Below are 26,623 nucleotides of genomic sequence, written 5' to 3' on the forward strand. Positions count from 1 at the left end.
AAACTGGTATAACAATGCATCTAGATTTTCCTTCATGTCATGCAGACTTGCTGATGTGGTTTAGGACTAAATATCACCAGTGAGCTGAACTTTGTATCGCAAGTCAGCAATCAACTTGAATCTAAACAACTGGAATCACTTTTTTTTGTTTTGGTTTTCCCTGGTTTTCTTTGGTTTCATTCTGCTCTCTAGACCACAACCTGACTTCTACCAACAAGCTGCAAAAATATGGCTCTATGCTTTCAGTGTAATTTTTGAAAATGTGGATTATTTTGACATTAAACACAATTATGTAGTGTAATGATGTTAGTATGGGTGGTATGTACTTTATATTACAAAATAAACAAATTTTCTCCCATTTAATTTTATTTTACTTTTGGCCAAACTATGTAAAACTGCACAATAAGTGTAGGCACTTTCACTGGTTATCTAATGGCTTGACACAAACAATTATTGCTGTTGTTTCTTATGCACAAATCTTTTTTTTTTTTCTTTTTTTTTTTTTTTTTAAATAGTATGACTCTCATCCAGACGGCTTAATCCAGGCTAGCTGTCTGTGTGTTGCGCAATTTTAATGCAGAATGCAGGAGTTGATGCCCCTGTGCTTTGCATGGGTTAAAGTGGAAGATCTCCTGCTACAGAGCTCTAATTTCAAACCTCAAACCGGAACGCTGACTGCAGCCAAGGCTCTTCTCAAGTCACTTCATCAGTACCTGACTTTATTAACGCCTTTGTTTCCAAAATCTAGAGGAACATCTTACCAGATGAGTGGATCTTATTGTAACAGAAAATGGGGATTAAATGTGGAATGAGATGTTTAAAAGCACCACAAACCCTAGGCCATGTAGTATACCTCTGCACTTAACAGTTTGAATCATATGCATGTTGCATCTGTGAAAATAAAGCACATGTAATCGAGCCCATGATCCAAATTAAGATTTTCATAGCATCCATCATTCCCTGATTATTTAATTGAAGAAGTGCTGTAAGCACACTGCTTTGGAGTTCTCCATTTTAACGTAAGCAGGTGTTGATTATTGGCGATTTTTTTTCAGGAACAGCATGGCTCTGACAGTAGTGCCAGCTGGAATTCAATTCTAAATAATGCACTTGTTCTAGCATGTTATCGTTTCTACAGTAAATCAAACATATAGACTTGTATGTTGAACATGAGTGTTTTTTCTAACTTTCGACAGTTGTAATATTTAATTTATCAGTATGTGTCAAAGTCTAGTCTTTCCTATAATTCTTCCTCTCTGCATGTTTGTCCTCTTGTCGTCTTGCTGCTGTGCTCTCAGCTCTGTTCTACATTTGGTAGATGATTGACATTCTGGCTCAGCTCACCTGTGCTGTCCTGTATTGTATTATAAGACTGCTGAGGATGTAAAATGGTTCTTTTTTTTCCCCTCCACTGCTATGGTTTTGTTGGCTGCTGTAACTAACTGCTCTGTGAGGAGCTGACAGAGAATCTGAGTAGTGAGTGCCAAGTGTGAAGGGCTGCCAGTGGCTCAGGTTACGGGCCTGGGGATTTTTTTTTACCCTGGCGTTCCTGTCTTAACAGGGTCTTTTCTGGGTCTTCGTCTAGTTATGTCTTGAAAGTTGCTTTACAGTCTTCATATGTTTATCAGTGTTCTGCATTTGTTAATACGAACTGAATAGTTGGCATTCCTTATGGATGCTATTTTTTGTAAATAGAGGGATTTTCCAAGGGTTAAAATTGGTCTGTGGTCTTGATGTATCAACATAGATGTTCACTACAGTATTCAACCAAACAATTAAGCAGAACAAAATATGCATTATATAGCCAAATCTTTAAGGACACCTGAGCATAAGCTTGATTTGTGTGTTTTGAACATCCCATTCCATGTTTAGTCCCCATTTGCTCTTAATAATAATAATAACCTCCTCTCTTCTGGGAAGATGTTCCACTAGATTTTGTTCATTGAGCCACACAGGAGTTAAGTCAGGTACTAATGTAGGTGAGACAAGGTTCTAATTCATCTCAAAGGTGTTCAATAGGCTTGAGGTCAGAGCTGTATTGGAGAAGATATTCCACTCCAATCCATGTAAAGCATATCTTCATGGAGTTGGCTTTGTGCGAACAGTTTGGAAAAGAACTGCATATGTCTGGAAAATTCGCATATCCCTATACCTTTGGCAATATGGTGTATTTAGCATTGCATCTGAGGTGCTTATTAATGTTACTGTACAGTAAGTTATGATGTTATCAATGAACATCAGTAAGTGGTTTCCTTTCTATTAACTCCACACAGCAGCAACCCCATTCAGGGTCTTTTTTTTATGTATTTAGAAGTGGCTCCTGAGTATCTGAGCTGTACCACAAGGTCGTCAATTAAACGGTCGTCTCCGAGAAAAGCTAAAAAACTTACATTTCTTCGCTTGCATGTTGTGCGTCTGTGTTTGGCATACACCACTCATGATGTAATAGGAATAGCCTTCATGGATTTGACTAGACGTCTTTATTTAATGTTAAATCAGCCATCTCCCCTGTCATAAATCAGTCCTACATCAGGTGGAAGAATGAGAACATTTTTGGACGGAGAACTTGGGACCAAATGTGAGCAGTGGAATACAAATCACTGAGTGCAAGAACGGTGGAGAGATCAAGCCCTAGCCAAAACGTCCATGTTTAATCACTTCCAGTGTTTCTTTAATCTGCTATACATGTGTGGAGCAGTCAAGTTCTCACAGTGCAGACTCTGGATAAGATAAATACTTTGTTCAGCTCTGACACAAGTGTCAGGAGTGATGTTTTCTTTTGGCCTTCAGCTCGGATGACATAGTTGTTAGGCTTCCTAAAAGTTTGTGGTGTTGCAGTACGTTTCATACTCTCACTGCTCACATAGTGACACTTATCTGGTTTTCTCTCTTCAGGGTCAGAGGTCATTTCCAGCCACAGTTACAATAGCAGCAACAGCAGTATGGCAGAGCCGGTGATCTCTGAAATGCCCCCGGCCGCATGCCCAGAGAGGCCAAGTGTGGACTTCAGCTATGTGGGGATCGATGCCATCTTAGAACAGATGAGGAGGAAGGCCATGAAGCAGGGCTTCGAACTTAACATCATGGTAGTGGGTGAGTTCTAATCAAAGAAGTATATGTTGCCAGATGTGCCTAGATATTGCCATATTGTGTGCACGTTTTTCTCCCACTTAAACCTTTCTCCTTATTATTATTCTTACACACACACACACACACACACACTGGATGGATGGATGGATGGATGGATGGATGGATGGATGGATGGATGGATGGAGGCTGTCTGTCTGTCTGTCTGTTACTATGGAGATGTGTTCCGATGACCCCATTGTAACTTAACAATATTGTGACAGTCAAGTCATTGCCTAGGAGTCTTAAAGAATAGTGATCAGTATGGGGCAGAAAAATGTACTGTTAGTTACATTAACAAATTGCAGTAAATAATCTAAGAAAGCTTTACTAGATATATGTACAGTATGTGGCAGCAAACGCATGGATGAATGCAGGTGCGTGAACAAGCTCCAGTTTGTGAGTGGGGGGCGGAGCTGGACGCACTCTGTTTCAGTGTCCGGCGACAGAGACAAGAGCTAAAAAATTTACAAACAGAAAAACTACACGCTCTAACCGAGACAAATGAACTCTGTCAACCAGTGGCAAGAGTAAGGTCACAATCTCACAAGCTGGGAGATGCCTATATCCTGTCCCAAAAGTGTCATACTGCATATACGCTGCTACGTCTGTACATTCTTACAATGTTGTCATTTCACAATTGTCAAATATTGAAAAATCTTCATATATAGAGAGATAGCTAGAGAGAGAGAGAGAGAGCGCACAACCATTTAAGTATATCTTCTCGAGGTACACAATACTAAAGAAATTAAACTTGGGAATGTTTGTGGTAGCATATCTAAACATACAAACTTTGCTACGCATCTTGAGGTCTATGAGTTTACCAACAGCAGTTGGTTCTGACGTTTTGGACCCGTGTCTGAAAGGATTGATGGAATGTGCATCTCCCACATGATTGGCTGAATGGATGATCACATGTGCATGCATCTATTTGCATAATAACTGTGATTATACTGTGTTATACAGATGTTTCCTTTTATTTTGTATAAGTTCAGCATGTGTGTTTGAGACATACATAAAGGGAGGGGGGGGGGACCTTTAAACTGTGGGTCTAGAAAGTATTCATTGTAATGTGCGTGAGAGTCAGTTTACAAAGTTAAAAATTGCAATCCAAAGAGAGAGAGAGAACTGTTATAAATCAAATGTACAAAGAAATTACCTTCCCATAGCTAACAGCACATCCACTTGTTTTATGTTATCCATCAGGTTTTATAATGTCCTTGGCTAGCAAACAGTTCACTGGGGTTAACTTACATATGTATGTCTATATTTTTGGGAAAACGCATTTTGGAAATAACTGTGGGAGTGGGGAGGAGTGCCCCGAGTGTTTGCAAAAGAGGGCAGGGCAACTGTACTTTTACAGATGATTAACGGTCAGCTGGGGTCATTTGGGTATACATGAGCCGACTGTACTCCAGCTTACAAAGACACAACCCTGCCAATTCATTCTTACAGCCTCTCCCAGAACAGCCTTGAGAGAGTCCAGTGTGTGGATGATGGGCTGCAATTTGCTGATAGTCTGAAAAACACAGTTGTTTTAGAGAAATAAAGATAAAAAGGTAGAGATATATCAGTCCACAGACTCCAGCAGTAGGAAAGCATGATTGTAACTGTAATTGGGCCTGGCTAAAGTTTTATTTGTGTTTTTTGAGGCATCGGGTACTGTATGGTCCTTGGATGCTTGCTTATCATGTGTATTTTTGAGGTCTTTGACTTTATTAATGTGTGTGCTTGCTATCTCTTCCTGCCTCTGTTACACTTACAACCTATCCGGTTTGTTTCCATAAGCTGTTTGATAAGAGCAGTTTCAATTGGTATTGTGTGTGTGTGTGTGTGTGTGTGTGTGTGTGTGTGTGTGGGGGGTCCATGCAGGTCAAAGTGGTTTGGGGAAGTCCACACTGATGAACACCCTCTTCAAGTCTAAAGTCAGCCGAAAGTCGGTCATGGGAACGGCTGAGGAACGCATACCTAAGACTATTGAGATCAAGTCCATCAGCCATGGTAAAGCATGTACACTCTTGTGCTAGAAAACATGAAAATGGCTTTTAGTGGCCTTAACAACAATATAAGACAATCTTTCAATCGTTCAGACCAATGTTTTTCGTTAAGGATATTAAAATCTGTATATTTTGGCCTATTAATCTATTTTTTTTTCCATGAATCTATTTTCTTTCTCTTGTTTAAGATGTAGATAAACTCCGATCAATGGGTTGGATTGAAATCTCGCACAAGAATGCTTTAAATGTAATGAAGAATGTGAATAAATTTGCATTACATCTGATTTCATATGTCTTGAGTAAATAATTCTGCTGGGTTGTGAAGTGTTCGAATTGCTTTTGTGCAGATATTGAAGAGAAAGGCGTAAGGATGAAGCTGACCGTCATAGACACACCAGGCTTTGGGGATCAGATCAACAATGAGAATTGGTAAAAATAAATAGAAAGATTCAAATAACCCTTACAATCCTTGTCCTTTTTATAAATGACTTTTGTTTATTTTTGCTTGCTCTACTTGTTTACAGCTGGCAGCCCATAATGAAGTTCATTAATGAGCAGTATGAGCAATACCTTCAGGAGGAGATCAACATTAACAGGAAGAAGCGAATCCCTGACTCACGAGTTCACTGCTGCATATATTTTATCCCACCCACAGGACATTGGTCAGTACTCTTTCCTTTTTTTTTTCTTCCTTTTCTTTTATTTACTGTATTGTGCATGCAAAACCAAATGCAAAACTTTACCTGTTTCCTCTTACGTTTATGGGTGGCAGCCTGAAAAAAAAACTTTTCATATGGTTACTATATTAGTTTTGAAAACTTTTTTTGATTACTTGATCTCACATTTGAACACCCTGCTTACTAACCCCCCAAGAGTGGGCAAAATTAAACAATTTAATAATTAGAGCGTCCGTTTCACTGTGTAAATGCTGCACCAACTTCTACTGTGGAGTGACGGAATCCGTTATATGAGTATTTGGTTATTGGATTTCTCACTTTTTACTCCACTACATTACAGAAAGCATGCCCTAATGAGTGAGCCAGTGGTGACAGTGGCAAGGAAAAACTCTGAGATGACATGAGGAAAAACCCTTGAGGAACCAGACTTACTCATCCTCTTCTGGGTGGCACATAATGTCCATTAATTACAGTTTCATCGTTGTTGAGGTGTACTGTTCAGTGATGCATGATAAAATGCAGAACTGTCCATGCACACTGCAGTCCTATGCCATTTTAGCAGACTGTTGATATTAATTAAGGTTCAAATCCATCCAAGTTGCTCAGTAACTTCATGGATCTTTTAAGCTGTTTATGTAGAACCATCTTCAGGCATCCAGAGTGCTGTCCAATTGAAGGGAATCCCATACAAATGTAGGTCATCGGGATGAACCAGGCAGATACTAAGAGAAGAACACTGAAACAAATAAGAAGCTGTCTAGAAAGCACAAGCGTAGCCCCATGGTTCTGCCGAGAGTTCAGTTGAATTGCATTAATTTTTATTTGTATTGCGCTTTTAACAATGATCATTGTCTCAAAGCAGCTTTACACAGATAATGTGGTGATTAAAAGTGAATATGTTCTCTATAAGTAAGTTTGTCCCTGAGTCCCTGGTGGCGACTGTGTCAAGGAAAAACTCCCTGAGATGGCATAAGGAAGAAACCTTGAGAGGAACCAGACTTAAGAGGGAACCCATCCTCATCTGGGTTGCACCAAATGTCCATTTATAGCAGATATACGATGTTGCCGGGTGCAGTGATGGTGATCAGAAGCAAAAAGTAGTCCTGAGTCAGTGTAGCAGACTGTTGACATTAACTACAGTCCAATCCATCCTCAAAAAGCGCCCGTTCTTACTCAGGAATTTCATGGAACCACCCAAGGCGTTGATGAGAAACCGTCCCAAGCTGCACAGCTTGCAAGAGAACACTATCCAGAGGCAGACCTGGACAAAGTGGGAAGATCCACGGAGGGGGGAGCGGCAGGAACAGTGATCACTGGAACCTCAGGAGCATGTTTAATTTGACCGAGAGAGAGAGAAGAGGGGTGACAGGAAGAGAAGGAAAGGTGTGCGTGTGGAGTGAAGGGTATGCCATGATATGCAGGAGAATGGAACTCTGAACTATATCGACAAGTTTGTAGACACTTGACCACATTTGTGGTTGAGCTCTGACCTCAACCCTATTGAACACATTTGGTATGATTTGGAATGCTGTCTGCGCACCAGGCCTCCTCACCTCACTCCAAACCCATGTAAAGCATATCTTCATGGAGCTGGCCGAGTGCACAGGGGCATTTTCATGCTGGAACAGGTTTGAGGTTCCTGTCATTTCATGCTACTATGTCCAAAGGCATCCTATACAATTGTGTGCCTCAGATGTTGCGAAAACAGTTTGGAGAAGAAACACATACGGCTTGGAAAGGTGTATTTGAGAATACTTTTGATCATACATTGTAAGTGTGTGTGTATTAGGTTTTTAGGATATTTTTACTCAACTGTGTGTGTGTGTGTGTGCTTCAAAAGCTCTTTAGGATAAAAACCGACACATACCTTTCATCAAGTAGCTCTGCCGGAGGAAATGGCTTCTGACAGTCTGCCAGCAGTGACAGTGATGTCCAAACCAGAGTCTTCTCAGTATCTCAGCAGACTTCCTGGCCTGTTTTTCATCTTCCAGAATATTCTTTGATGCTGTTACTATGGCAATATACTCTTTTACTCTGTTCGCAAGTGTTTAAGGTTCGAGTAGAATCATTTTTTTTGTTTTCCCTTTCATTTTTGTTCACACATCCATACAGACACGTGGTTTGTGTCAGAAGGAGATTTTTGAGCCGCACACCTTGATGTGTGTCAGTTGCAGGCATTTGAGTGTTTGTATAATGTGATGAAAGGCTGATTGTTGTTTATGCAGTGCTACAGATGTGTGTGCAGCTGCATTTTGGCTTCGAACACCTCGAATAGGTAGCACAGCGTTTAAACCCAAAGCCCAGACTTTAGAGAGTATACACATCTCATCCTGGTTCAGGCTAAAGACTGGTTTGAATTTATTAAAAAGGGAGTTTCCCTGCCTTTTCTGCTGTTTCTTAAAGGTCACTGTTTTGGCTCCACCTACCACACACCACAGCAGATCTGAGCTATGTTTATGGACTGACACTCAAGTTTTGATCCTTGGTCATAAACATGACTCATCTTTAAAATGGGGCACGTTTTTGTATCGTGAGACCAGCGCATTAATCTTTTTTTTTTGTTTTTTTTGTTTTTGTTTTTTTAGAAAGTTGCCCTCTGTCGACCACAAACATTTACTCTTTGTGAAATATCTCCACATTTTAACTTTGGTGTTTTCTTTGTTTTTTCATTTCAAAATACACCAAAGTACTGTCTTAATAATGTCAACCTTTAGAATAATTTACAGTTTGGAACTCTTTGATATTATTTAGCCCTTTAGGAACTTCCACTGTGCATTTCCATGGATGGTTGTTCTTCACAGAACCTTGTACCTTGACAAAGAACCATTTAGGAACCTATATTTTTAAATGTACCTCATGAAAGAAAAATAATTTAAAAAGTTACCCGTGGCAAGCACTAACTTTTTCAGTAATTTCATACAACTCTGTCTTCTCTTTCAGTCTGAGGCCTTTGGACGTGGAGTTTATGAGACGTCTGAGTAAAGTGGTGAACATCGTCCCGGTTATTGCCAAGGCTGACACCTTGACTCTAGAAGAGAGGGACTTCTTCAAGAAAAAGGTGAGTAGCTTCACTTTTTCTGTTTGATGATATTTCTGTATTATAAAAAACTGCTGCTTGTACTTCAGGCAGTATATCTGCTGTGTGTGTGTCAGTGAAACTATTTTTGGAAGGTTTTAGGATTGTGTTTTGCTACGAGGTGAAGGTCAGGGTTAAAAAAATCGGGTTAAAAAGCAGCCCCATGTATAGTGTTGTGTTCCAGACACAGAGTGACCTTTCACTAAAACTAACATTAAAAAAAAAATCTTTATTTGCATTCAGGATTGTGTTTTCCTGGTTTGTGTGTAGAAGCACGTAGTTACATTCCAAGAACCCAGCTATCATAGGATGTTTTATGCATTACTTGGTGCATGTTCCCCTTAATATCAGCCAGTAGGGACTTCCTGTTTGCTTCGGGATTCCAAAACCCGTATGAAGAAGCTCTGTGGATATGGTACAGATGTGTCGAGTTGACACGTGGCATGCCGATAGGAAAGTGGTTCATTGTTCCTGCACTCTTCAGTGTTGTAGTGTTTAGTGTTAATCATTGGTTGTGTTTGTTCTGGCCAGCTTCACTCGGAGAGGAGGACCCATGCTTTGACAGCAGATATTTCGCTCTGTTTTTCAGGAATCCCGCCGAGCTTTCTTCCACAGCAGCAGGAAATACAGTAGAGCTTTTCTGGCTCAAGCGCAAATCAATGCTTGCTGCTTTATTGGCCCTGTAGATAATTCAATTTCATGGGCAGGATCTTCAGGATCCATCTTTTTGGTTTGGGTGAGCCAAGTATGTTCATTAGTGCGAAGGAAGTTTGTTTTGCACTAATAAGCGCAAATTAGGGATTTTGCGATAGAGTGTACAAGGGAGATTTGTGGGAAAAGCACACGTGAAAGACCTATGATTCCCCGTTAAATGATCAGCGCTGCCCTACACTGGGAGGAAGACCTGGGAGTGAAAACTCAGGGAGACATGCATCTGCATTCTTTCCAGTGGTGCTACTCAGCTGAGAGTTTTCTGTTCAGACATAATATTTCTCCAGACCCAAAAACTTTTCCAGAATGGCCAGCTCCATGAAGATATGCTTTACATGGGTTGGAGTGGAAGATCTCCTGCTATAGATCTCTGACTTTGACCCTGCTGATGAACTAGAATGTGGACTGCACCCCAGAATTCTTTACATCACTAATGGTCTTGTAGCTGAATGATCACAAATCTCCACAGGCACACTCCAAAATCTAGTGGAACACCTTCTCAGAAGAGTGAAGGTTACAATTACAGCAAATGGGGACCAACTGTGGTCAGGGGTTCATGATCTTTTGTCCATATAGTGCATATTTTTATAATGAATACAGTTCAGTGTTCTATTCTTCTGCAAGTCGTGGTGTTATAAGGAGAGAGGTTTCTATAGTTACACACAATAAGAGATCCCTTCACTCCACACAAGCACACAGCAGAACCTTGTGCTCTCATGACAGCTTCTCATTTAATGCTCTTTGTGTCGATGATAGAAAAGAGCAGGTCTTCATACTGAGGGGAAAAGCCTATAATAAAATGTTTACCAACATGTCAGTTAGTGTATATACAGTATTTTACCTGAGGGGCATTTTTTATTTTTTTTATTATGAAAAGTAAAATACAGTATTGCTCGAGGAGAAGCGTGCATCTGCATTCGGTGGAAATGTATGATGAGACCTATTGAGACTCAAATCCCAGAGCTCCCTGTGATATATAGTCCACTTCTTAGTCTAATACTGATCCAATATCAATATAATGTGTCCTCAGGGAAATGGGGTATGTCTGCTGTGGTGTTTTCTGATATGATTTGTGTTTTTGTAGATCAGGGAAGAACTGAGGGCCAACAACATTGACGTCTACCCACAGAAGGAGTTCGACGAGGATACAGAGGACAGACTGATCAACGAGAAAATAAGAGTAAGTGCAGACTCCTGGTGCAGGTTTATTTAATCAAATTTTGAATCCTTGAAACATTTGTTGATTTGATGAACAGAAGTATGAGAGCATAGAGGATACTGTTTCATATGTGTGAAAAAGTGTAAAAGTGTTTTTCCTGTGATGCTCCAGGAGATGATTCCATTTGCAGTGGTGGGGAGCGACCAAGAGTACCAGGTCAATGGGAGGAGACTCTTAGGAAGGAAAACCAAATGGGGAACCATAGAAGGTAGTGACTCATATCTAAGCAGCTTTTTCACGATTTACAGTCCCCTCCAAAAGTATTAGAATGGCAAGGCACTTAATTTTTCCCAATACACTAAAAACATTACATTGTACATTAATCACGTTCACCCCTGTACATATGGACCCATACCCTTATTTAACATATTGCTATTTATTGTAAAGGGGCCACTTATGCACTTCTGGTTACCTGCATTCTATTGGCTCTCATTTTTCGGGCCGTCTTGTTACTCGCATTTCGATTTTGGGTTTCACCTGTAAAGACTGCATTTGTTTAATTCAATTCAATTATAAATTGAATATAGCGGTATTAAGGTTATATAAAAGAATGTGTAAGTGGATTGCCTAGAAGTTTTTTCCTTTCAAGTCGAGTCAAGAAGCTTTTATTCTGACGCAGTACACAGTGAAATGAAACAATGTTCCTCCTGAACCCTGGTGCTACAAAAAAGAACATAAAGCTACATAACAGAAAACGCAGGGCTAAGGACTAGTAAGTGTCCTCACCACATAAAGTGCAAGTGTTTATCCCTGATGAGCGAGCCAGTGGCTGAAAATGTGGCGAGGAAGAAACCTTGAGAGGAGCCAGACTCAACAGGGAACCCATCCTCATCTGGGTGGCCTATTCATTGCAGTTCCATTGCTGAGGTGTGCAGTAATAGGTGTGTAAATGGAGAACTGTTCATACAACCTGTGGTCCTGAGCCATTGTAATAGACTGTTGATATTAATTTCAGTCCGAATCAGTCATTCTTGAGTTGCTCAGCGGCTTCATGGATCCTTGGCTGTAGATGTGGAACCATCCCCAGTTGCATAGAGTGGTTTACAAAACCAGAGGTTTGCAAGGATAAACAAGCATGAAAACCAGGGAAGGCCGTCTATGGAAGAAAAGCAAACCATGAAACAGCCATGGCACAAGCATTAGGCATGGCTTATAGCTTGGGCTAGCATAGCTGCTTACCTGGTAGAGTAATCCTTATGGATTATTACTTAATGATGGAAGCAGCAGTATGAATAAAAAAGTCTACAGAAATGTTCTGCCTGCCAGTTTGCAGCGATAAAATTTTTATCGAATTAGGAGGATCTTTATAATGCAGCAAGACAACAAAGGACTTCATCAGGTGGAAAAGTGGAGGATTTTAAATTGGCCAGACCTTATCCCAGTTAGGGAATGCATTTCACCTTCTGAAGAGGAATTTTCGGGAAAGCAGGAAACTTTTAAAAACAGATGCGAGTGTGTAAATGCTTCCAAAAGCTGCTTTTGTCTGTTCCAATGCTGAAATTCGTACAGTCAAAACAAGAGATTTGGCCTTGCTGTTCTAATGCTATCAGGTAGGACTGTATACATTAACCCTAAAGAGAGACAAAAACGAATAGTTGCACAGACAGAATTCATATCGCACATGCGTAAGCTAAGGTGTAGGTCAGGGTTAAAAGATTTGGATTTAAAAACCAGCCCCATGTACATCGTTGTGTTCCAGACACAAAGTGACCTTTTACTGAAACTAGTAAGTTACTGTACATGATGTGACATGAACAAAAAAAATCCTGGTTTGAGTCTCCCAAGTTTCATGCCAAGTTTCATCCTATACAATTGTGTTCCTCAAGCTTTGTGCCAAGTTTGGGGAAGAAGCACATATGACTGGAAGTAGTCAGGAGCTCTAATACTTTTATGTGTCTCTTTTAAAACTCTCTATAAAAAATCTTTCCATTCTTGTTTGCAGAAGTTTCCAGTCTGTTGCTTCATGTCCATGCTCTCTCGATGTTGATTCATCAATAATCGAAGACCTTTGCTTCTCCTGCCCTCTAGTGGCAAATCTGACAACTTGCAGGAAAGAACATTTATAAGAGACATGCATGTTTTTCATGTCATATAAAGAATTTGCTCTTTGTGTTTGTCTGTGCAGTTGAGAACATCGCTCACTGTGAGTTTGCCTACCTGCGGGACCTTCTTATCAGGTGCATGAAGCTCTTTATTCACTTCATCCTATTGAGAAGAGCACTAATGGTTACTTTGAATGTTGATGAGTCCTTGTGTAAAAAATGTCTGTTCTTTTTTTGTGTGTGTTTTTCCTGTTGTTGTTTTCAGAACCCACATGCAGAACATTAAGGACATCACCAGCAGCATTCACTACGAAATGTACCGTGTGCGTCGCCTTAACGAGAACAACATGCAGGCCAATGGGCTTTCTGAGCACCACCCAGCCTCACACGAAATCTAGTGCCTTTACCCCACCCCTTTCTCCCTCTATTATCCCTCTCTCCACTTCTCCACCCTGCACTCCACCTGCCGCCTCATTCCAATCTATGCTTTTTTTTTTTTTTTTTTTTTTTTTGCTGCCAGAGCCAGCATGAAATCGAGTCAATTAGTTCCCCTGAGAAGGGCATGTTATTATAACATCATTCCCCACAAAGTACAGCACACATCCCATACCTTCTCTTACTCACAGAATTGAGACTGTAGAAGTCTCACACACACACACACACATTTCAGTGCTTTCTCCCTGAATGCATCCACATGCCCCATGTTTTCGGGGTTAAACCACAGCTTGAGTTCATGTGAGTCAGCGGACTTGTAATATATATATATATATATATATATATATATATATATATATATATATATATATATATATATATATATACACTTCTTGCTTTTGATATTACAATCAGCGCTTCATATAAACCTCCTCTTTTTATTCTTATTGAGTTTTTGTTTTGTTTTTTATTTTATTTTGCTGTGCTGCTTTGTCAAAAATGTGAAAGTCCAAGCTCTGTGGACTTCAGTCATTCAGAAGCCCACCTGCTTTATTGCACTTAATGGTGGAACAGGTCCAAATTCAGATGGATATGCATGTGTCTTCTTTTTTCTTTTTTTTTCTTTTTTTTTGCATGAGTGAGTGACCACTTTATTAGTAATCTTATCAGAAATAATGAGTAAAAGCCAGTATTTCCCGTCAGTAATGATAGTAGTGTTAAATATTATTCGTATAAATCCAAAACTTGGGTGTATGTCGTTGCAACAGCTTAAAGTAACAGGGTAATATATACATCAGTGTGTATGAAAATAAAGCATAGTATTCAGGTTATATTATTATATTATCCGGTTATTTTATGTTATTATTTGTGAAATCAGTCTTCAGACTACAGATTACAAACACACACAGAACATTGACAGGATTATCTCATTGACAGGAACTCATACAGGTTGGTGGTATAGTGAACGCTGATATAATGTCTAAGGGGAAATATTGCTTTTTATTCATTATGACATGTTTCTGTTTAATAAAGAGGTCACAAGGTCCAGCTGAAAGATCCTATAAGCATTTTTAGACCCTATTTTTTGTGCTGGATGACTGAACGTATTCTGCTACGGCAAGTTCAACAACTGCTCGTTTCACCAGGACTTTGGACGCTGTCCGGTGCTGCAGTTAAGATTAGAGACAGCTTCCTGTTGCGTTATGTATTATATCCCTCACTGTATCGTCAGTGACTTTCAAATTCCAGTGTGTTTTACTGTGCCTTATTATATCTGCTTTTTTCCTTTTCATGTTTTAAAGAAGTCATGACTGAAGCATCTTTGCAGTCCGAACAGAAGTCGTTGCCCCCCCCAAATCTCTCTCTCTCTCTCACACACACACACACACACACACACACACACACACACACACACACACACACACACAACACACATTGTACGGCTTTACAGGTGTCTCCAAACCTTTAAACTGCTTTAACTTGGAGAAAAACGTCAGCCTTGTCGTTCTGTGATGTATTTTCATAGTCATTTTGTTTGTTTCTACTGATATTAAGAGTATCTTTGATATCTGCTATTTTAAAGAAATAAAGATGGAAATTTTAATTTCTGCTTTTTTTCAACCTTGTCATTATTATCCTTGAGTATAAAATGTATTCCAGTAGACTACCAGTAAAAACATCTGAATTTATTTTCTATTGTTTTTCACTTTAACTGTGAACATCCTCACAGCCTTCAGCAGGATTTTCTCCTTCATATAGAACTGAGATTAAAGGTCTATAGTGGCAGCAGAAAACTCTTTACTACATATAATCTATATACAGTATTTGTTTAATTCTCAATCATTTCCTCACCAGCGATTTATGAGGACCATTACATTTTTTTAAATTTCCCCCAGTTGTCTGTGTAACATCTTTTCCATTGTTTCCTTCGCCTATAATTGGTTATGTAGAATAGACACCCTATGATATATTTTACAGAATTCCACAATCACATGCTGCTGAAGCACATAAAGGGCTAAATCCCAAGTGAGTCATGGAATTAGTCATAAGTTTTCACTTATTATACAAAAATCTGTTATCAAAAAAATAAATTGCACAGTTTATAAAAATGCAGATGTATGAGGGAGGACTAATGATTGACAGAAAAACATATCATTGTACACTGTTCCAGAGTATTAATGCATAGGGAGAAAAAGTGCAGTTGATTGAATAATAAAGGATACTGAACAGTGCACTAAACAGCTTAGTGTTATATACATGTAATTAATATAGAGTATTGCCCAGTGGAGCTACTGCACTTAAATAAATATATAAATCGAGATAAAAAATATATTTAATATACAATAGTCCACAGCGCAATTAACTGCACTTAATAAACTGGACACAAAGTTAAACCAAAATAAATGCAATATACACTCCTAAATATTCCTCACAATTATGTAATACCGTGGAGGTAATAGCATTTTAAATTGTACACAGATAATAGTGTTGCTGTGGAATATCCAGTCTTGCTCAGAGAGTCCTTTCAGCAGTTTGGAAGCAATGAGCTGGAACTAGGTGAGGGACAGTTGGCCTGGACACTACTGGTGATGAGAGTTCATGTTCAGGGATAGCGGTAATGTGTGGCAGTGGGATGAGATGCTGTGAATGTGGATTTGACGACGCACTGATAAGATTTTTGGGAACGTGTGCTTTCGTTTTTCTTTTAACCGATAACATTGTGTACACTTAAATTAGCACTTTCCAAGTTTGTAGAATTCTAGGGCTATATTTATATTAAGTTTGTAATCTAGCGGACCAGTGTGGATTTTATTCATTACCAGAGATTTAATTTAAAGAATTTGCATGTTGGCTTTTTATTAGCGACCAGAGTCGGATTCAGTATTTTTCCTAGGAGTTATTGTGCAGGTGTGTTATTGTGTGTGTCTGTGTTTTCAGAGTGCCAATTCTCAAAACGCAGCATGTTAATGCTGTGTTAATTATAATTAATATGATATTAACACTCCAGCATCAGTATATAAGTTGGTATAAAAAGTTATGAGATTAGTTTTGTAACATGGCAACAGATGGCAGCACAAGCTGAACACACAGTCACAGGAGGCACTGACCTTCATAGGTTGGTGAGCTTAAAGACATTGTCCTGTGTACATCGGGTGCTCACATCACGGACAGTAAAATAGAACAAACTGCAAACATGAAATTCTGCAAGAAACTAGGCAAATCTGCCAAAGAGACATTTGATATGAGTTGAAGTTTACGGAGATGCTGCAATGAGTATTTCAACGTGGTTTGTGTGGTACGCACGCTACAAGAGTGGAAGAACATCACTGAAAGATGACGAGAGGTCAGAAAGACCTTTAATTAGCTCAACTCCTGAAAATAATTAGCATCTAGGACTAATCCCCACCATCATCCCCACTTGCAACTGGATCTTGGACTTTTTGACCAACAGACCCCAGCAGGTTTGATATGGCTCTATCTACTCCAACACCATCACACTCAACACTGGTGTACCACAGGGCTGTGTGCTGAGTCCCTTCCTCTACTCCCTCTTCTCCTCCGACTGCAGGCCTATAAATGGATCTAACTCCATCATCAAGTTTGCAGATGACACTACTGTGATCTTGGTGTGATTATTGACCCGAGTCTTTCCTTTGAGTCTCACGTGAATAACATCACCAGAATCGCCTTCTTTCACCTTAGAAATATTGCTAAGATTAGAAATATGATGTCGTTACAGGATGCAGAAAAACTGGTTCATGCTTTTGTTACTTCTAGATTAGACTACTGTAACGCTTTACTGTCTGGGTGTGCGAGTAAGTGCATCAATAAGCTTCAGTTAGTCCAGAATGCAGCAGCAAGGGTCCTCACTAGATCTAGGAAATATGACCACATCACCCCTGTTTTAATCAGTCTACACTGGCTCCCAATCAAATCTCGCATTGACTATAAAATATTACTACTGACGATAAAGCACTCAATGGTCTCGCACCGCAGTATCTGAGTGAACTTCTGTACCAGTATGATCCTCCACGCCTACTTAGATCAAAAGGTGCTGGCTATCTGTTGGTTCCTCAAATAATGAAGACTACAGCAGGGGGCAGATCTTTCTCTTATAAAGCCCCACAGTTATGGAACAGCCTTCCAATCAGTGTTCGGGACTCAGACACAGTCTCAGTGTTCAAGTCGAGGTTGAAAACGTATTTATTTAGTCAAGCCTTTTATCAGTAGATTTCTCTTAGGTAAAGGCACAGATCTGGAGGGAACATGGATATAGAGTGTTTGGTGAACTGGTATATTTGTATGCTGTCGTCCCTCACATTCACACGTTCACTCAGGTTTGTTGACGGTGGTGTGGTGGGTCGTCTCTTATCCCAGAGATCCCTCATGTCTGTGTTACCTTCTGGTTCTCCCTTTTAGTTATGCTGCCATAGCGAGTCTTGCCGGAGTCCAAACTGCACAGTGACATTAACTTTCGTACACCAATAGTTACACTTAATAATCCATATCCTTCTCTTCCCGTCACCTCTCTCTCTCTCTCTCTCTCTCTCTCTCTCTTCGGTCGAGTTAAACATGCTCCTGAGGCTCCAGTGACCAGTGTTCCTGCCCCTCTCCCTCCTTGGATCTTCACACTTCTGTGCAGCTCGGGACGGTCTCTTAATTCGGAGTAGAACGGGTGCTTTGAGGACGGATTGGACTGTAGTTGGTGTCGGCGGTCTGCTGCACTGACTCGGGAGTGCAGTTTGCTTCTGATCATCATCACTGTACCCCACAACATTGTATATCTGCTTCAAATGGACATTTGGTGCAACCCAGATGAGGATGGGTTCCCTCTTGAGTCTGGTTCCTCTCAAGGTTTCTTCCTTATGCCATCTCGGGGAGTTTTTCCTTGCCACAGTTGCTCATCAGGGACAAACATACTTACAAAGAACATATTTATGTTTAATCACCACATTATCTGTGTAAAGCTGCTTTGAGACAATGTTCATTGTTAAAAGCGCTATACAAATAAAAATGAATTGAATTGAATTGAATCGGTCTCATCACCAACAATGATAAGACTGCCTACAGGGAGGAGATCCAGCACCAGCTGGTGAGCATCAAGAAGGCTCACCAGCGCCTCTTTTTTCCTGAGGACACTAAAGAAAAATTAGCTCTCCTCGGATATCCTGGTGAACTTTTATCGCTGCGCAATAGAAAGCATCCTGACCAGCTGTGTCTCAGTCTGGTATGATAGCTGCTCTATTGCGGAGCACAAGGCACTGCAGCGGGTGGTGAAAACTGCCCAGTGCATTCACAGGGACTTCACTCCCAGCCATGGTGGACATCCAAAAGAAACGCTGCCTGTGTCAAGCTCGCAGCATTCTTAAGGACTCCTCTCATCCCACCCATAGACTGTTTTCTCTCTTGCCCTCCGGCAGGCATTTCAGGTGCCTCCGGACCAGGACCAGCCGACTAAAGAACAGCTTTTTTCCTAGAGCTGTCTCTTTACTGAACTCTGCCGCTGGCTGATACACTACCACATTTCCCCCCACACCTCACACTGCGGTATTTCGCTAATGGACGGTCTGCACAAAAACTTATGCTTACTTGGACACTTATGTTCACCGTTCACATCCTTCTGTAAATTGCTGTAAACAGAAATTTACAGAAGGATGTGAACGGTGAACATAATATAGTGCTATTACTATAAACAGAAAATAGGTATATATACAATGGTAATAAGTTAATAGTGAGCAGCAATACAAAGAGTGTGCAAATGAGCATAGTTTAGTGTAAACAGTCCATTAGTGCAATAACAAAGTGTAAGGTGAGAAATGAGCAAGTGTCCAAGTGAGCATAAGTTTTTGTGTAGACAGTTTATAGTTCGATATTACCATTCTATTTAACTTGTGTAAATCATGAAAACACTGTATTTTGTACTGTTATTGCACTTTGGTTAGACCCAAACTGCATTTCGTTGCCTTGTACTTGTACATGTATAATGACAATAAAGTTGAATCTAATTTAATCTCCATGACTCCATGATAAAAGGCAAGACAAGACCAACTGCATGCTCATCGTCTTTTTCTGCATTCGTGGAATCGTGCATCGAGAATTCACCCCAGGGGGCAGACCCTCAAAAGCAAGTTCTACCGCCAAGTCTCAGATTCTTAACTAGGACATTTGGCAAAAAGAATAACAGCTAGAGAAGAGCTAGCCTCGAAACTTTTAAATCCCACCTCATATCCCAATATACTGTATAATACTGTTTATAGAAAATTTTCATTGATCGCATTAATATATTTATATTTATTGGACTTGGCAATGATCTTATTGTTAAATGAACTTAGCAGTATACTCAAAACGCACATCTTTTACAAACTACCATCAGTATTAGAATACTGTTGTATATGTATAAAATACATGCTGCTGTGCCAACCGGCCACTTTATTAGGTACACCTTACTAGTACCGGGTTGGACCTCCTTTTGTTTTCAGAACTGCCTCAATCCTTCGCCACGAAGATTCAACAAGGTACTGGAAACATTCCCCAGAGATTTTGGTCCATATCGACATGATGCATCATGCAGTTGCTGCAGATTTGTCGGCTGCACATCCATGATGTGAATCTCCTGTTCCACCACATTCCAAAGGGGCTCTATTGGATTGAGATCTGGTGACTGTGGAGGCCATTTGAGTACAGTGAACTCATTGTCAGGTTCAAGAAACCAATGATGATTCGCGCTTTATGACAGGGCGCGTTATCCTGCTGGAAGTAGCCATCAGAAGATGGGTACACTGTGGTCATAAAGGGATGGACATGGTCAGCAACAATACTCAGGTAGGTTGTGGCGTTAACACGATGCTCAATTGGGCCCAAAGTGTGCCAAGAAAATATCCCCCACACCATTACACCACCACCACCAGCCTGAACCGTTGATACAAGGCAGGATGGAACCATGCGTTCATGTTGTTGACTGCTGCTGTAGCCCATCCGCCTCAAGGTTTGACATGTTGTGCATTCAGAGATGCTCTTCTGCATACCTCTGTTGTAGCGAGTGGTTATTTGAGTTACTGTTGCCTTTCTATCAGCTCGAACCAGTCTGGCCATTCTCCTCTGACCTCTAGCATCAACAAGGCATTTGCGCCCACAGAACTGCTGCTCACTGGATATTTTCTCTTTTTCGGACCATTCTCTGTAAACCCTGGAGATGGTTGTGTGTGAAAACCCCAGTAGATCAGCAGTTTTTGAAATACTCAGACCAGCCTGTCTGGCACCAACAACCATGCCACGTTCAAAGTCACTTAAATCACCTTTCTTCACCATTCTGACACTCGGTTTGAACTGCAGCAGATCGTCTTGACCATGTCTACATGCCTAAATGCATTGAGTTGCTGCCATGTGATTGGCTGATTAGAAATTTGCATTAACGAGCAGTTGGACAGGTGTACCTAATAAAGTGGCCGGTAAATGTGTGTGTATTTCGGTATGTACCTCTGTTTAAACCTCATGGTTGGGTACAGTTTTAGTACAGTTAGGGGAAAGAAATGCTAAACATAAAACCAAAAAACTAAACAAAAAAAAGTTTTTTAATAACACAGTTAATTATTATTAACACTTGTAATCATCAACAGTTAAATAAAAAAAATGCTTGCATGTATAATATATAAATAATATACTGGAAAGGCACGATAATCCATACCGAAAGTCAAGTGCCAGCGGCAGACACAGAGGGGCTTGAGGCGAACTGCCACTGGTTAGCCTTGGACGTCAGGAAAGGCCGGATGTAACATGGAGCGAGCCCCCAGGTGGCTGCCCCAAGCACTTTCTGGCCGATTGGGACGGAGCGACGTCTTCTGTGGAGGTCTGGCAACGTCGTCAGCAAAACCTAGGGGCCAGACGAATACCTTGGAGAAACCCTGTGGTGGAACAACCTAGTCAGCAGTATTGGGTGCTCGGCGGGACTCTGGAGCGGAGCGTAGCGGCGCCTTCGGTGGGATTCTGGAGCGATGAGTAGCGGCGCCCTCGGCAAAACTCTGGAGCGGAGCGGCGCCCTCGGTGGGACTCTGGAGGAGAGCGGCGCCCTTGGCGGGACTCTGGACAGACTTGGGGGCATGCTCGGCAGGGCAGACAGGCTTGGGGGCATCTTCGATAGAGCAAAAGAGCTGGGTGACGTCCCCAGTCAGGCAGGAAGGCTGAGGTTGGGCAGCCCCCCAGCAGTGTTAAGGAGCTAAAGGGACAGCCATCTCAGGAGATTATTTAAAACCATCTGGTTTGCCAGAGATTGTTCCTGGAAATACTCTCTAAATAGCCGGTCTGCGGCGGAGCAAGCCCAACGCTTCAGTGCATCTGCTGGTTCCTTATTATTATTCTGTCTGGAAACTCAGAGGACTAGGTCACATGTCACAGGGGTATGGAAAAAACAGGCTTTAATAAAAAAGAAACAACTTGATCAATGCAAGGCAAACACAAAGTCCAAAAACAGTTCAAAATTCAGAGAGCCGGCAAACCGAGCAACATAGGCAGAGCAGAAACAAAAACCAATAAACAGTCCAGAGTCCAAACCAGGTAACTAGGGAGGCAGAGCAGAATAGGGATCAGGAACAGGAACCAGAGCAGGCAGGGTGGCAAGAGTAATCTCAGGGGCTAGGGAGCTGGTAAGATAATCTGGCCTCGAGCTAAAGTCTTGTGTGTCCTTACCAGGACTCGCAGGAAAAACGGCAAGATTGCCGCTGACTGTGTGCGCACTGCAGAACTGGATGTGGGCGCAGCAAAACCGGAAGTGTGCACCCTGTGCCCAGAAAATCCTGACAAGTCAACTGATCAAAGTACAGTAAAAAAGCATAAAGATGCTAAGTGCATCATCATCAAAGACTTGCAGAGTCAAATGTATGCAGAGATCAGAGATGCATCTCCCACAACACCACAGGCTATACCATCTTAATGCCTTTGTAGATTGTGACATATTATTCAAGGTGGGAGGAAGACTTTGAAGACTTTTGTTCCTATCTCTGTTAAACACCCTATAATATCTCAAAGGAACACCAGGTTACAAAGCTCCTGATTGCTGATTGTCATGAAAAAAGGACATCAAGATAAAGGCCTCACCATAAATGAGAACAGGTCAAGAGGATTTTGGATTCAAGGAATAAATAAATCTGTGGCCTCTTTTGAGCATCAGTGTGTCAGATGTTGCAAGCTTCGCAAACCCACAGAAGAGCAAAGAATGGCCAATCTGCCCCAGAGCGTACAGAGCCATCTCCTCCATTCACAAGCTGTGGAATAGACCGTTTTGGTCCATTTATCACCAAACAAGGGTGTAATTTGTACAAGAGGTATAGACTAATTTTTACCTGTTTCTATTGCAGAGCTGTCCACATTGAGATGCTAAACTACATGTCCACGGACGCCTTTATTAATTATTAGCATAAAACCAGTGTGACTTTGTCATCAGTGCACCCTGTTCAAGTCACACCGGCGGAGATTGGGAGAGACAGATTAGAACTGCGAAAAGTGTTCTTAATTCCACTCTGTCCCAGTCACCTGGAGGATGATTCCTCTCTGCGAACCTTCTTCTATGAGGCCATGGCCATTGTAAACAGCCGTCCACTAATTGTAGATAAGTTAGTAATCGCTGTAGTCCTGAGCCTCCAACTCCTAATCATCTGCTCCCCTCGAAAACTACTCAAGCTCTACCACTCTGTAGTTTTGTCAGGGAGAACGTGTGTCATGTCCAATACTTAGCAGAACAGTTTTGGAGTTTAATTCAGTTAAATTAATTTTTATTTGTATAGCGCTTTTAACAATAAACATTGTCTCAAAGCAGTTTAGCTTATGTGGTGATAAGGAATTGAGTTGTTGGATAAGGGATTACTCATCTATCATAGCAATTAGACAATGCTGCCTTACACCAAGAAGGAACATGCAGGTTGAAGATATAGTTGGAGAAGGTAGAGGAACTGCCCAGGAATGCATGGCGTATGTCAGAAGTCGTTTAAACTGCAATGGATGGCCTAGTCAGAAGAGTTAGAATACATTTTGGAGAAAGAAAGCTGAGGAAGGATGGTAGACCTCTGATCAAACAATTAGTAGCTGAACGCCTAGTACAGAAGCTGGTCCTGTTGCTGGATGTGGCTTAAAATTCTTGACATTTACTTGATGGTAAAATATGTTTTGGTTCTTTGTTTTAAATTACATGTAGGCTAACTAACAGTTTTAGAAATCATTTGTATTAAAGTTTGATACTTAGTCACTCCTGATTTGGTGGAAGTTTAAATAACATTATTTCAGCAAATTTTACTAATATCATTTTATTTGCTTTAATTCTGTTTTCTTAATATTATTATAATGTGTTTGTTTTGTTTTGTTATTTTGAACATTTTATGTTATTGCGCCTATCGAGACTTTTATAGTGAAATTCGGCTTGCAGACCATGCGGTCACTGAGTTAGAAACTTCGAAATATAGATATTCAAAGGCACTTTAAAAGTGAAATTCTAAATATTTATTTATGTTTATAGATTTATCTTTCTTTCTTGGTTTATTAAGAACCTGGTTGAATGTATATGTATAATGTATAAATGTAATATGTGGATAATTTAGTTTTTTATGCCTTTTTTATATATATTAAATAACCTTTATATTGTTCTAGTTAAATTATATTTCTAATTGAGGTGTGTCCTGAGAGTCACATAGAATATACATGGCAGAGGTAGAGCTGCATCTTCCTGGAGACAGAAAGGGGAGAGAATATCTGTTTTTTTTAGGATTTGCTGTCTTTTTAAACCAAAGAAACAAACTATTTGCACCATACTGAATTACATTTACATTTATATTTGCGGCATTTAGCAGACACCCTTATACAGAGCGACGTACGAAATCAAATCGCACTGCATCGAAACAGGAATAAAACAAATCACACTGCTTTATATGTGTTTTTAATGTATCGTATCGTTGGCTATGCTTCGAGATGCGAATCGCATTGGCCTCGGTTATAAATTCAATTCATTATTTGTATAGCGCTTTTATCATTGGACATTTTCTCAAAGCAGCTTTATACAGATGATGTGGAAAGAAAGAATCAATATTAATATTTTTTCTTTAAAAGTGTATGTTTGTCCCTAATGAGCGAGTCGGTGGAGACTGTGGCAAGGAAAAACTCCCTAAGATGGCATAAGGAAGAAACCTTGTGAGGAACTCAACAGGGAACCATCCTCTTCTGTGTGGCACTGAATGTCCGTTTATTACAGATAAACGATGTTGAGGTGTGCAGTGATGCTCAAATGTAAACTGTAGTCCTGAGTCAGTGAAACAGACTGTTTACATGAAGTACAGTCCAAATTCATCCTCAAAGCTCATGTTCTTACTCCGTAATTTCATGGATCCCCAGGCCGTTGATATGAAACCATCCCCAGCTGCACAGAGTGGCCCACAAACAAACAGAAAACCATCCCACCCAGGCAGGCTGGGACGAAGGGGGCATATCCCATATATATATACAGTGGTGTGAAAAAGTGTTTTTGCTTTATAATCTTTTTCAGACCAATAGATCTTGATTATTTATTTACTTTCTCATTTGTTTCTGAATTTCTTTGGATCTCGGCATGAAGTCAATCTTTTGTTACTTCATTTTGTCAGGCAGGACCTATTTAAGAGATTTCTTGATTGTGAACAGGTGTGGCAGTAATCAGGCCTGGGTGTGAATAGCAAAATTTAACTCAGGTGTAATAAACCACACTTTTAACAGGGGGGGCAAACACTTTTACACACAGGGCCATGTAGTTTTAGATTTTGTTTTCTCTCAATTATAAAAACCTTTATTAAAAACTGCATGTTGTGTTCACTTGTGTTATCTTTTACTAATATTTAAATTAGTTTGATGATCTGAAACATTAAAGTGTGACAAACATGCAAATAAATAAGAAATCAGGAAATACTTTTTCACTGTGTGTGTATGTGTATATATATATATATATATATATATATATATATATATATATATATATATATATATACACACACACACACACACACTGGCGATCAAAATTAGAGAACAATTTATAAACAATTGAACAATTCTGAAATAATGTCATCCTCACTGCTCAACAGTTGAAGGAGTTTTTGTCCTGTCTATACCATGCTACCAGAACACCTTTTCCACAAAATAACTAAGGCATTTAAAAAAAAAAACATTATTTTCCAGAAAACACAATGATCAAAATTAGAGAACACTTTCAGATACCTCCCAGTTATTGGTGTTAATCTGGTACCTGGTGCTAAATTCCTTGATTATCTGTCAACCCCTATTTAACTGGCAGCCTACCTTCCAGTTTTACTGACTCTGCAAGATGGTGGGCTGTTCTAAAGTGACTGAAAGCCTTTGCTGGTTGTCCAGCAGCAGGTTGTCCAGATAAAGGCCAAAGGCATGACCCTATCAGCCATAGCAAGACAAGTTGGTCGTTCCAAATTTGCGATTTCAAGAATATTGAATCTTTACCACATCACAAACTCATTCAAGAAGGCTGGTCGTCCACGGAAGACAAATACAAGAGAGGACAGGATACTGCGGAGGATCTCAATGGGCTTCGTTTCCACACTGCAGCTGGAATTGCTCACCAGTTCAGCGCTGAACAGGTTAAGGATCCGTCTCGTCATACAGTGTCTCGACGTTTAAGAGCATTTGGACTGAAAGCCCACTCTGCAGTGACTAAACCTCTCATTAGCAGAAAGAATCAAAAGGCTTGACTAAGCTTTGCTGAGGAGCATGTTGTGTGGACAGAGGAGAACTGGTCCAAAGTTCACTTCAGTGATAAAAGCAAGTTTAATTTATTTGGGTCCGATGGGAAACATTATGTTCGCCACAAACTGGAGAAAGACTGAACCCAAAGTGTGTAAAGAAGTCAGTGAAAAGTGGAGGAGGAAGTGTGATGGTTTGGGGCATGTTTTCTGCAGCAGGAGTTGGGCCTCTTATACAGTTACATAACAGAGTGAATGCAAATGTTTATCAGAACCTTCTTTAACAACATATGGTTCCTTCCCTGCGTTCATCACTTAATCAGCCCGCAGTGTTCATGCAGGACAACGCTCATGTCACACAGCAAAACAGGTAAAGCAGTTCCTTGAAACTGAAAACATTGAAATAATGACATGGCCTGCTCTCAACACAATAGAAAACCTCTGGAAAATCCTTGGCGACAAAGTTATGGCCAAGAAACCCACTACAGTCACCAAACTGTGGAGGAGACTGGAAGAAGAGTGTACCAAAATCACACCAGAGCAGTGTGAGAGACTAGTGCTGTCCTGTGGCCGCAGATGTGCTGACGTCATTCAGAGCAGAGGCCTGTACACTTCCTACTAATT

General features: G+C 40.4%; 1 protein-coding gene across 5 annotated transcripts in view; it reads left to right on the forward strand.

Annotated features, from left to right (window-relative positions):
* The window catches only part of sept9a (septin 9a), an 83,189-nt gene extending 68,303 nt beyond the window's left edge, over positions 1 to 14,886 (forward strand). For all 5 annotated transcript variants that reach the window (XM_046865903.1, XM_046865906.1, XM_046865904.1 and 2 more), the window contains 9 exons: positions 2,896 to 3,093; positions 4,999 to 5,127; positions 5,471 to 5,552; positions 5,648 to 5,785; positions 8,741 to 8,858; positions 10,672 to 10,767; positions 10,918 to 11,014; positions 12,932 to 12,983; positions 13,114 to 14,886. In XM_046865903.1, coding sequence (XP_046721859.1) covers positions 2,896 to 3,093; positions 4,999 to 5,127; positions 5,471 to 5,552; positions 5,648 to 5,785; positions 8,741 to 8,858; positions 10,672 to 10,767; positions 10,918 to 11,014; positions 12,932 to 12,983; positions 13,114 to 13,246 — 1,043 coding nt within the window. In that variant the 3' untranslated portion in view covers positions 13,247 to 14,886. The remainder of the gene's footprint in view (positions 1 to 2,895; positions 3,094 to 4,998; positions 5,128 to 5,470; positions 5,553 to 5,647; positions 5,786 to 8,740; positions 8,859 to 10,671; positions 10,768 to 10,917; positions 11,015 to 12,931; positions 12,984 to 13,113) is intronic.
* The last annotated feature ends 11,737 nt before the right edge of the window (positions 14,887 to 26,623 follow it).

The sequence above is a fragment of the Silurus meridionalis genome, chromosome 14 (assembly GCF_014805685.1).
Source record: "Silurus meridionalis isolate SWU-2019-XX chromosome 14, ASM1480568v1, whole genome shotgun sequence".
In the NCBI taxonomy this organism is placed as follows: domain Eukaryota; kingdom Metazoa; phylum Chordata; class Actinopteri; order Siluriformes; family Siluridae; genus Silurus; species Silurus meridionalis.